Here is a 12,566-nt window from a genome sequence, read left to right on the forward strand (position 1 = left end):
TGCAAATATATCATGGTAAATAACACAAAAATATGGATCAATGAATGAATTTTTACAAATCCAACACCTGTGTAGCCATCACCTAGGGTAAAAAATAGAATGTTGCTACCTAATTGCCTAGTGATTTTGAATTTCATATAAATAGAATTGTTCGGTATATAGGCTTTTGTGTCTGGCATATTATGCTTTTTGCATATTATGTCTGTGAGGTTCATCAATGTTATAGTATATGGTAGTGGGTCATTTTTTTCTGTGCTAAATAGTCTTCCATTGTATCCGTGTACCACTGTGCTTGTCCCTTCTCCTCTTGATGGACATTTGGATAGATTCTAGCTTTTGGGTCTTTATAGTAATGCTGCTGTGAGTATTCTTATCTCTTGGTGTATATGTGCTGAGGCTTCTAATGAGTATATACCTAGAGTGGAACTACTTGGTCAAGGGCATGGTATCTTCAACTTGACTATATATTGTCAAACTGTTTTCCAGAGTGATTGTACTGATTTACAGTTACTAGCAATAAATAAGCAGCCTCTTCACTCCATATCCTGCCACCACTTGGTTTTGTCATTGTGGTTTTAATTAGCACTTCCTTGATTACAGATGAGGTTGAGCCACTTTTCATGTTCACTTATGATTTGACTATCCTATTTTTGAAGTGTTTTTCCATGTCTCCTTCCTATTTTTCTAATGACTTATCTTTTTCATATTGATGTTTAATTGTTATATGTATTAGATGAATCCTTGTGGGGTTATAGTTGTCTCTTCTCCCATGCTGTGGCTTGGCTTTTCACTCTTCTGGTAAGGGTGGCTCATGAGTAACAGAAGTTCTTCATTTTAATGTAATAAATTTAATGTAGTAGAATTTGCCGATCCTTTATGCTAAGAGTTTTTTTGTGTTCAGTTGTAAAGTTGTAAAGTGTAAAGTTGTTCCCTGTACCGTGATCATGAAAATACGTTTCTACGGTGTTCCTCTAGTATTTTATTAACTTTACCTTTGTCATTTACATCTAAAATTCCCTGGTATTGATTTATTTGAAATTTTTAAAATTGTTTTTCAGTAAGAAGTTCTGAAGTATTTGAAAGACATTTAAAGGAAAGCAAACAGGAAGCTGAAATCACAAAACTAGTATTTTTTTAATAGTACTTATAATTATCAGCACAAGTAAGGTTTTTTTTTGTTTGTTTGTTTGTTTTGTGGTACGCGGGCCTCTCACTGCTGTGGCCTCTCCCGTTGCGGAGCACAGGCTCTGGACGTGCAGGCTCAGCGGCCATGGCTCACGGGCCCAGCCGCTCCACGGCATGTGGGATCCTCCCAGACCGGGGCACGAACCCGTGTCCCCTGCATCGGCAGGCGGACTCCCAACCACTGCGCCACCAGGGAAACCCACAAGTAAGGTTTTAAAGATCAAACTCTCTCAGTAGAGTACAAGTACCAAGTACCACCCCCACTACACACAAAGAGTAGACTACAGAACCTAACAGAGTGCCACCAAATTGCCTCCTTGCTATTCTTAAATATAGGAAACATAATCTGGACTTCCCTGGTGGCTCAGTGGTTGAGAAGCCTCCTGCCAATGCAGGGGACACGGGTTCGATCCCTGGTCTGGGAAGATCCCACATGCTGCGGGGCAACTAATCCCGTGCGCCACAACTACTGAGCCTGCGCTCTAGAGCCTGCAAGCCACAATTACTGAGCCCGTGTGCCTAGAGAAGCCACTGTGGTGAGAAGCCTGCGCACCTCAATGAAGAATAGGCCCACTCACCACAACTAGAGAAAGCCCACGTGCAGCAAGGAAGACCCAACGCAGCCAAAAATAAATTAAAAAAACAAAAACGGCACAATTCTTCTATAGTGAACTATATGCCCAGTGTGTTCAGACATAGCAGGATTTAATTCCTGTATGTAAAGGAATATAATTTTTCTTCCATTGCTAAATTTGCATGTATTAGAAATTCCAGATGATTATATGTCATATTTATATTTAGTTAACTTTGGTAAAATATTTTATTTTCATTTATCATTTACAGGTGGTTTTGTTCCTGATATTAGTATTTCCTAGGTATCGAGTGAGAGTTTGATTTTTATTTATTTTTATTTTTTTTTACTGCAGCATGATTTTATAACAACAGTAATAACATCAACATAGGGCTTCTTATGCCTGATACTATTCTAAATGCTTTTTATATTATCCCATTTAACTCTTACAACAGTCCTTTGAGATATGAGTATGATTACCTTCATTTTACAGGTGAGGAAACTGAGGAACATTAACAGTACTAAATTTCACAGACTCTTGTGTCTACCTACTTATACAAGACCTCTAGCTGTTTGCAAAACCCTCTCCGCATCTTGCTCTTCCCTGTCCTCTGCCTATTATTTCTCAGAGTGTCCAGATGCAACTTGTGAACCCACACAGTTTATGTTGTGTGCTTCCGCTGGGCACTTCTTCTGTGTTATACCTGGCACTAGTTTCCTACTGGGTACTGCTGTCACTGTTAGGTTCTGTAGTCTACTCTGTGTGTGTAGTGGGGTGGTACTTGGTACTTGTACTCTACTGAAAGAGTTGTGCTGATAGTTACTTGTGCTGATAATTATAGGTACTGTTAAAAAAAATACTAGTTTTGTGATTTCAGCTTCCTGTTTGCTTTCCTTTAAATGTCTTCCAAATACTTCAGAACTTCTTATTGAAAAACAACTTAAACAATTGTTAACGCCAATAACATTAAAGAAGTGTACTTGTTTTTGCTGATTGGCATTGTCTTTTTTTAAAAATAGATCTTTATTGGAGTATAATTGCTTCACGATACTGTGTTAGTTTCTGTTGTACACCAAAGTGAATCAGCCATATGCATACATATGTCCCCATATCCCCTCCCTCTTGAGCCTCCCTCCCACCCTCCCTATCCCACCCCTCTAGGTCATCACAAAGCACCGAGCTGATCTCCCTGTGCTATGCTGCTGTTTCCCACTAGCTATCTATTTTACATTTGGTAGTGTATAGATGTCAGTGCTACTCCTCCTTTGCCTCAGCTTCACTCTCCCACCCCATGTCCTCAAGTCCATTCTCTATGTCTGCATCTTTATTCTGCCCTTCAACTAGGTTCATCAGTACCATTTTTTTTAAGATTCCATATATATGTGTTAGCATATGGTATTTGTTTTTCTCCCTCTGACTTATTTCACTCTGTATGACAGACTCTAGGTCCATCCAGCTCACTACAAATAACTCAGTTTTGTTTCTTTTTATGGCTGAGTAATATTCCATTGTATATATGTGCCACATCTTCTATATCCATTCATCTGTCCATGGACATTTAGGTTGGTTCCATGTCCCAGCTATTGTAAATAGTGCTGCAGTGAACATTGTGGTACATGACTCTTTTTGAATTATGATTTTCTCAGGGTATATGCCCAATAGTGGGATTTCTGGGTCATATGGTAGTTCTATTTTTAGTTTTTTAAGGAACCTCCATACTGTTTTCCATAGTGGTTGTATCAGTTTACATTCCCACCAGCAGTGCAGGAGGGTTCCCTTTTCTCCACACCCTCTCCAGCATTTATTGTTTCTAGATTTTTTGATAATAGCCATTCTGACCGGCGTGAGGTGATACCTCATTGTAGTTTTGATTTGCATTTCTCTAATAATTAGTGATGTTGAGCATCTTTTCATGTGCCTCTTGGCCATCTGTATGTCTTCCTTGGTGAAATATCTATTTAGGTCTTCTGCTCATTTTTTAATTGGATTTTTTTGTTTTTTTGATATTGAGCTCCATGAGCTGTTTGTATATTTTGGAGATTAATCCTTTGTCTGTTGTTTCATTTGCAAATATTTTCTCCCATTCTGAGGGTTGTCTTTTTAATTTGCTCCTTTGTTACTTAATTCTAATGTAGATACATCAAGAAACCTGGAATTTCATGAAATACATAGCACAGGGAATGAGCCACCTTTGCTGATTATGATTGGCTACAGTGATGGAATGCAGGTCTGGAGCATCCCTGTAAGTATGAAGATGGTTGAATCCCTGAAATATAATACTTTTCAGCATGCTAGCTGGTGTGAAACCTGGCGATATTTTCTCTAAGGTCTCATCCATTTATTTTGCAAGCAATTGCTAAGAGACTGCTGTGTGTGGAACCCCATACTAGGCCCAAGGGCTAAGGGGAAAATGGGAAATTAAAGATGTTGTAAATGATTTGTAAAGTGGGCCAGCAATTGTGGGAATCACTTTACATGGAAGATCTAATTTCTTATCGTAGTAACTCTACGTAGTTGGTGTTATTATTACCTTTTCCTGCATTTTTACAGAAGAGTAAAGAGGCTTACAGAAGGCTTTTTAAAAAAATAGTGATCATTTAAAAAAATGTTTTGAATCAGTTAAAACATTCACATGGTACAAAATTCAGGAGGTATAAGTGGGTAGCAAAACTCTCTACCACCACTGTCCCCAATTTCCCTTATCTTGAGCAGTTTCTAGTTTTCTAGGATTTCTAGTTATGTTTCTTTTCCTTATAGCTATATTTTATGCTAATAAAAGCATATATACATATAATTCTCCCATCCTGCCCTTCCTTAACAGAAGGGAACATATTATACAACTCAGTCTGTACCTTGCTGTTTTTTACTTACAAATCAGTACTCAGAGAGCTTCTCTATGGAATTTATAACTGCTTATAATTCTGTTTTTTGGATTTTCCTTAATTTACGTAACTTTTTTCCTATTATTGGAAAAACTTAAATTCCCACCCCGCCCCTTTCTGGTATTAGAAACAATGATGTAATACATGAATTTGAACAAAGGTTATTTTGTGTCTGTGTATCTATATAGGATAAGTCATAATTTTAATAAATGTTTTAAATTGCCAAATTCTATTCCCAGTTTCCCTCTTCAATCCTACATGTTCCTCTCTGGGATGACCAAAAATAAAATGTACTAAAAGAGGAAGAGGCTTGGTAGGATCGCAGCTCAGTGAAGTGTAGTAGGGACTGCATACTTCGGCATGTACTTAGTTATATTCTGCTCTTTGGCATGGCCTAGATATCATGTCTCTCCTGCAGATTTTGGGGTGGGGGGGGGAGTTGGCGGGTGGACCCTTTATTGTGTGTTTTTTTTTTTGCAGTTAGAGGCCTGGAGCCAATAGAATTTTAATTTGTGCCTTTAATAGTTGCATTTACCACATTGTTTGAAGCCTCTTGTTAGTGGGTGGTTCAGCTAGAATTTTTTTCTCTTTCTTTTTGATTCTTTTGCATATTAGGGTTACTTCTTAAAGGATTTATAAGCAAACATATATTACCTCAAATTTAATGAAATTCAGGATGTTCCTGAGTGCAAAATTTGGCTAAAAGATTATTAAGTAATGAATACATTGAACTGCATAATTCTTTAATATTCTAAGTAAAAATATTGTTTATTCTTTGATAAATCACTTAAAATGAACTTTGGTCTTCCATCTAATCTTATAATAATTATATATCGTATTATTAGGTATTTAGGATTTTAGGTTTTATATTTCTTACTTTTAAAGATTGGCTTTATTTTGCAGAGATAGATCCTGTTGGTATGTCATGGAATGAGTGTCCTCGTTTTTTACCTTTGCGGATGTGTAGTTGACGTTTTTTCAAGGCCCTGCAATGTTGTTTGTAATTTAAGTATCACGCCAAAGGCATAGACAAAGGATTTAAAACGTGGCAATCTTTGTTTGCTTGCTTTTTCCTACCAAGAGAAATATTTCTAGGTTGTGTTCAAGAGGAGAGGATTTTGTAAATGTAACTTTTTCTTATTAATAGAGACTACATTTTGCTTCTTTACACTGTTGACAGACTTGAAGGCAAAGAGGGAGCTCGAGCTTTAACAAGGTTGGGCCTTGTGGGATTAGGGATGTTGACTGGATTGAGCACATTTCTTTGGTGGTACTCAGGCTACCCACTTGCTTTGGTTATAATTAGAGGTATCACTTTTAACAGTTAATTTGTGTCTGGTTCTGAGTAACGTAAAGGTCTTATGAGGATATTACTTCTTTACAGTAATTCTTATGCCCAGATTGTATTTTGAGAGATTTAAATAATCTTTTCTTCATGGAATTTTCATTGACTAACCGTTGTTTTTATTTATTTGTTTATTTATTTGGCTGCATTGGGTCTTAGTTGTGGCATGTGGGATCTTCATCGTGGCATGTGGGATCTTTCGTTGCGCCTCGCGGTCTTCTCTCTAGTTGTGGTGCGTGGGCTCCAGAGCATGTAGGCTTAGTTGCCCCATGGCATGTGGGATCTTAGTTCCCTGACTAAGGATCGAACCTGAGTTCCCTGCATTGGAAGGTGGATTCTTAACCACTGGACCCCCAGGGAAGTCCCTGACAGTTGTTTACTGTTGTAGTAGTATAGCCCTGTGAGGACTGGTTCAAGAATTAGAACGCAGTTTGGAAAAATAAGCTCCTTTTGTTGCACTGATTGAGCTCTTACTATGTTGAGAGAACTTTATATACATATTATCTCATGTGTTGTATACTGTGAGGGAGAAGTTATCCTATTTTACAGGTGGTAAGGTCACACTACTTATAAGAGGTGGAATTGGAATTCAAACCCAGTTCTGACTTCAGATTCAAAGCCCAGGATCTAAGAGCTCTATTTCCCCTATGTGATAGCAGAATATATGCCATGCAAGTAGTATGGCACCTTAGTTTTAGTTTTCATTGTAATAGGTTACGAAGTACCTTCATACATTCATCTTTTATAGACTAGTGTGACTGTTACCCATTACTCTAACTAAACCCTTCTGAAACTTGTTTATTACTAGTCAGTTATTCAGTAATCATTTAAGTGTTACCATGTGCTAGACACTGGGGAGCTTATGTTGGTCAACCTAGAAGTAATCCTGGCTCTTAGGGATCTTCGCAGATCATAAATTGTATGTATTTTCAGTAAGTGCGGGTGGGCAGAAATCAAGCCCTGTCCAAACTACAGCTCAGTTTTTTCTTCAAGTTTGTGCACAGGGTTCCTTTCTGTTGATTTTATGTAACTGTCCCACCTGTGAGTCTCAGATTAAGAAAATAAACATCCTGGCTAAACATGTAAAAAAATTGTCTATTTATGTAAGTGCACAAATATGAACAAAGCTTAGATGATATCTAGGAATATAGTTAAGTGGAGTTAGCTCAGAAGCAGAACTGTGCAGAAGTAATTTCTCTGCTGCCCAATCACTACCACTTTGTATATGAGATGGCTGCAGGAAAACACCAGCTTTCATAGCTTTCCCAAGCTGTCAGGCCCCTTCTTTCAACACATCTGATGCAACATAAGAAAGAATGATTATTTGTGATGTTGATATTCTGGATAAATAGCCCCTTTTCCCACCTGTGCTTAACAGTGACATTGCCTCTTTTTGGTAATGTAAATATAGGCTCTCTTGCTTAAAATTCTTAATTAAAAAAAAATCAAAGTTATACATGTGCATGGACTAAAGACCGAATAATTTTATGGGAGTCATATGAAAAAAACAGTAGTTGTATATTCTTCCTTTCTTAACTCCCATAGTTCTTTTAGCTCTTGTTATCTTTGCATTTATTTTATTTATTTAAAAAATATTTATTTATTTATTTGGCTGTGCCAGGTCTTAGTTGCAGCACACGGGATCTTCGCTGCCACATGCAGGATCTTTAGTTGCGGCATGTGGGCTCTTAGTTGCGGCATGTGGGATCTAGTTCCCAGACCAGGGATCGAACCCGGGCCCCCTGCACTGGGAGCGAGGAATTTTAACCACTGGACGAGCAGGGAAGACCCTGGTGGGGACTTCAGTTATTTTAAAATATCTTGCTTACATTCTCTTTTTTTTTTTTTTAACATCTTTATTGGAGTATAATTCCTTTACAATGGTGTGTTAGTTTCTGCTGTATAGCAAAGTGAATCAGCTATACATAAACGTATATCCCCATATCTCCTCCCTCTTGCGCCTTCCTCCCACCCTCTCTTGCTTACACTCTTAATTTTTTTTTTCGGCCAGTTTTACACATAGATTGACTTGGTGCCATGAACTGTCAGAACGTAAAAATTGTTCATTTATTCATTACAATTCTTGGATAAAGTACGTATTTTGAGCAAAATAGACATGGCCTTTGCTCGAATGGAGCTAGTAGGAGAAATTGATTTAAATAAAAATAAATTAATAGGCAAATTGTAATATGAAGAAAATAATAGGAGATTATAATAAGGAAGTGGCATAAAAGTTAATTAAGATTTAGCCACAGTAAGATTGGAACAGCAAGTAGTGAAGTGAGAGGCTCTGAGGTGGAAATGTTCTTTTCTCTATAGTGGGACATTGATTTAGATTTCTTAAGGTTTTTTCTTCTTAAAGAATATTGAGATAAATATCTTTATGATCATGTAATTTGGAGAGATCAATAAAAGAAAATATACTAAAACTCTTGATAGATTTACCAAATTGCATTCTTGTAAAGCCATGCCATTTATTCTCGCCTCATTCACTTATTAATTCATTCACTCAGCAAAGATTTATTGATTGCCTTTTATATGTCAGACCCTGTTCAAGGTGCTGGGAAAACAACAATGAGCAAAACAAAACCATTATTCTTATGGAATTTCCATTCTAGGTAGGTGGGTTGGAGGGTGGGGAAGATGATAATAAACATGTACCATGCTTTGATAATAAACAAGTTACCAAGTGTTAAGGTGTGGTGGTTGATATTGTTGTGGGTTGCTATATTATATGAGGTGGTCTTGGAAAGCCTCTCTCAAACCCCGTGAGCAGAAGTGTGGAGGAGTGATACTTATAGGTATTTGAGGGAGGGGCATTCAAAGGCAGTACTCTCTCATAGGATTATGTTGTTGTTATTTTTAAAATTTTGTTTAGTTTTGGGTCTTTGTTGCTGTGCGCAGGCTTTCTCTAGTTGTGGCGAGCGGGGGCTACTCTTCGTTGCGGTGTGTGGGCTTCTCATTGCGGTGGCTTCTTTTGTTGCGGAGCACGGGCTCTAGGGTGTGCGGGCTCAGTAGTTGTTGTACACGGACTTCAGTAGTTGTGGCTCACGGGCTCTAGAGCTCAGGCTCAGTAGTTGTGGCACATGGGCTTAGTTGCTGCACGGTCTGTGGGATCTTCCCGGACCAGGGCTTGAACCCATGTCCCCTGCATTGGCAGGCGAATTCTTAACCACTGAGCCACCAGGGAAGTCCGGATTATGTTTCCTATATTTAAGAATAGCAAGGAGGCAATTTGGTGGAGCTCAGTGGGCAGGTGACGAATGCTAGATGGTGTCTCAGAGGTGGTGGTGGGTTAGAGTTTTGTAAGGTAAAGCTTACAAAATGAGCTTTGTACCATTGGAAGAACTTCAGAAGTTTCGCAGGGAAAACACCTATGCCCACCACCTAGGTTATACCATGAAAATTTTTACTATACTTACTTTGTCTCCATCTGTAGATCTTATTGGATGCATTTCAAAGTGAATTGCAAACGTCAGCGTACTTTACCCTAACTACTTTTGCATTAACTAAAGTTCAGTATTTGATTAGTTTTTTATTGTAAAATTTACACACAATTAAATATACAAATCTTAATATGTAAATTTCCTGAACTTTGACAAGTGCATGGCAACCCAAATCTCTGTCAAGATATACAGTAGATCTTGATTATCACTCAAGACATTTCCTTCATGCCTATTCTCAATTTTTCCTCCATCCCATCCATGAAACACCCGCTGTTATTTTTTTTTCCATCGTAGGTTAGTTTTGCCTGTTTTAGAACTTTCTGTACTATTGTACAGTATGGACTCTTTTTGTGTAAGGCTCCTTTCTCTCAGCATAATGTTTGTGAGATTCACTCTTGTTGATTGTCCCTTTTAATTGCTGAATAGTATTCTAATATATGAATATAACGTAGTTTATCCCTTCTCTTCATGAGGGATAGCTGGCCTATTAATAGCTTTTGCCTCTTATGAATGAAGCTGCTGTGAAGATTCTTCTGTAAGTCTTTTTGTAAACATATGCATTTATTTCTCTTAGGTAAATATCTACAAGTGGAATTGTTGCTTCATAGGGTAGGAATATAGTTAGTTTTATAACAGACTTCCAAACCTTTTTTCCAAAGTAGTTGTATCGTTTTACATTTCCCCCAACATTGTAGGAGCTGTACTATATCCTTGCCAACATTTGGTGTTGTGTCCATCATTTTAATTTTTTTTTTTTAGTTGCGGCATGCGAACTCTTAGTTGTGGCATGTGGGATCTAGTTCCCTGACCAAGGATTGAACCCGAGCCCCCTGCATTGGGAGCGTGGAGTCTTAGCCACTGGACCACCAGGGAAGTCCCATCTTTTTAATTTTAGCCATTCTGGTGGGTGATACCTTGTGGTTTTAGTTAGCATTTCCCTGATGACTAATAATGTTGAATGCTTTTTCATATATTTGTTGGCCATTTGAATATCTTTTAGGGATTATCTGTACAGTTTTTTGCCTTTAAAAAAAATTGAGTTGTAGAAGCCAATGGAGAACTTTGAACAGAGGTAGACAGTGATGCCTCTTATAAAAATAGGGTGTGACAGCTACTGAGCCCACGCGCCACAACTACTAAAGCCCGCGCGCCTAGAGCCCGTGCTCTGCAACAAGAAAAACCACCACAGTGAGGAGACTGCGCACCACAACAAAGAGTAGGCCCCACTCGCTGCAACTAGAGGAAGCAACGAAGACCCAAAGCAGTCAAAAATAAATAAATAAAATAAATAAATTTATTTAAAAAAATAGGGAGTGATAAGGAGCAGATTTGGCTGGAAAGACAGTGAGTTTGTGGACTATGGACTGTTGCTGGTCTATGAACTGTTGACAGTCAGTGAAATGTTTGTTACTGTTTGCAACAAGATAAGTACAGAAGTTGAGAGTAAGCTTTTGGAAACCTATAGCTGTTTGCCAGTTGCGCATCATCCAAACCTGTGTTTGTCATTTACAGATGTATCTGTTTGTGCCAGAATGGAAATTAAAAAAAAAAAAAGTAATTGAGCCTTCATAACATGGTTTGACAAGCAGTATCAGCGGGCAACCAGTTGGAGGAGAAGTTGTTCGTGACAATGAGTGTGTTTTAGACATTGTGCCGTCATATATTATTTCATTTAGCACAAGTAACATCTCTATGATCATTAATATTCATTTTAGTGGTTGTAAGCTCTCCGTGGACATGCAATGAGATATAGAAGTTTCAGGGAGGAGATTTGAATTGCAGGATGAGGATTTGGATTTATTAATTTTTCAGCCAGTATGAATTCATTAAGAATCTTTGAGTAACAGAGGTACATTCCAAAATCCATATTTAATAAAGGTTGGTTTTGCAGTGGCTTTGGAATGAATAGAGAGTAAAGGAGAAAAGAAAAGGATATGAGGCTAGTTAGGAGTCATTTTCACTTCCCTGGTAGCACAGTGGTTAAGAATTCGCCTGCCAATGCAGGGGATACGGGTTTGAGCCCTGGTCCAGGAAGATCCCACATGCCGTGGAGCAACTAAGGCCATTGATGGTTGTCGCTGTTCCTGTTGTTGGATGCGGGCACGGAGCCCGAGCCTCACAAGTCCCAGCTGTCTGAGCTCCTCTTGTCGGCTGAGGCCTGTCAGTTTCACATTGTCTACTTGGGAGATGTTGAGAGCCTGAACTGAGTTAGTTTTATTGGTAACTGATAAAACATTTAGAAGAGAAGAATCAAAGATGTTTCCAAGATCTTGATTTGGGGCTGGTGCTGCCTGGTATGTAAGATGGCATAGTTTTAGAAGAAATAGAATTTGATTATTAGAATTAGACTTACATTATGTTGAAAATTTTATAAGGCAAAATTGCACTGTATAGTTTAAATAATAAAGTGTTGCCATTAAAAATTTTCAAGATAGTACCTTTGTAAAAAGTCCTGAAATTTTTCCATACTTTTTTGCTGTTAAATGGCTACTTAGCTTTCTCATCCTCTTTTGAAATGCTTCATATCTTAAACAAATCTTGAAAATGTATTCCTTACAGCACCTAGGAGATGAGAGTTGCATTGTATGAAACAGTATATTTTTAGGTTCAGTAAGTTAAGATTTGAAGTGTTTTCTTGGAGCTTTTGAATGTACTGCAAAGAAATAACACTAGGTGTCGCTAACACATTGAGCTAAGAAAAGTATAGCTGTTCCCTTGAAAGATTTGCCCTAAAGCTTTTAGTGTAGCTTTTACACTTTTTGTGTTGCCTTTACACAAAAAAACTTTAGAGAAAACATGCAAGGACATATTTGAGGTGAATTCTAATTAGTTTATTATTTGTTAGAAGTTGGGTGCCAACAGACCTTGCCATGTCAAGATTGCTAGCCAGGAAACAATTTTTATGGGTTTCGTTTGGGAACAATATAAAGTCAGTGATTTGGGTAACTGGCAAGCAGAGAAAGTTTGAATGTGGACCCAAATCAAAAAATTGCCTTTGTTGAGAGTAGTCTTATTTTTTTTGGTCCAGTGTCTTATTATTGGAAAGAGAAGTAATGGATGGCTCTTTAGTCACCTGGCAATGAAAGATCTTTGGGTGTCATGGAGTGAATAGAAGCAGAAATGAAGAATAATATTG

The 12,566-nt window shown here is 38.0% G+C and overlaps 1 protein-coding gene across 2 annotated transcripts in view; it reads left to right on the top strand.

Annotated features, from left to right (window-relative positions):
- BCAS3 (BCAS3 microtubule associated cell migration factor) overlaps positions 1–12,566 on the top strand; it is a gene marked incomplete at its 3' end in the record, with an annotated part of 574,649 nt that overhangs the window by 16,594 nt on the left and 545,489 nt on the right. For both annotated transcript variants that reach the window (XM_079725284.1, XM_079725285.1), the window contains one exon: positions 3,893–3,999. In XM_079725284.1, the coding sequence (XP_079581410.1) occupies positions 3,893–3,999 (107 nt within the window). The remainder of the gene's footprint in view (positions 1–3,892; positions 4,000–12,566) is intronic.

The sequence above is a fragment of the Hyperoodon ampullatus genome (genome assembly GCF_949752795.1).
Source record: "Hyperoodon ampullatus genome assembly, chromosome: 19".
In the NCBI taxonomy this organism is placed as follows: domain Eukaryota; kingdom Metazoa; phylum Chordata; class Mammalia; order Artiodactyla; family Ziphiidae; genus Hyperoodon; species Hyperoodon ampullatus.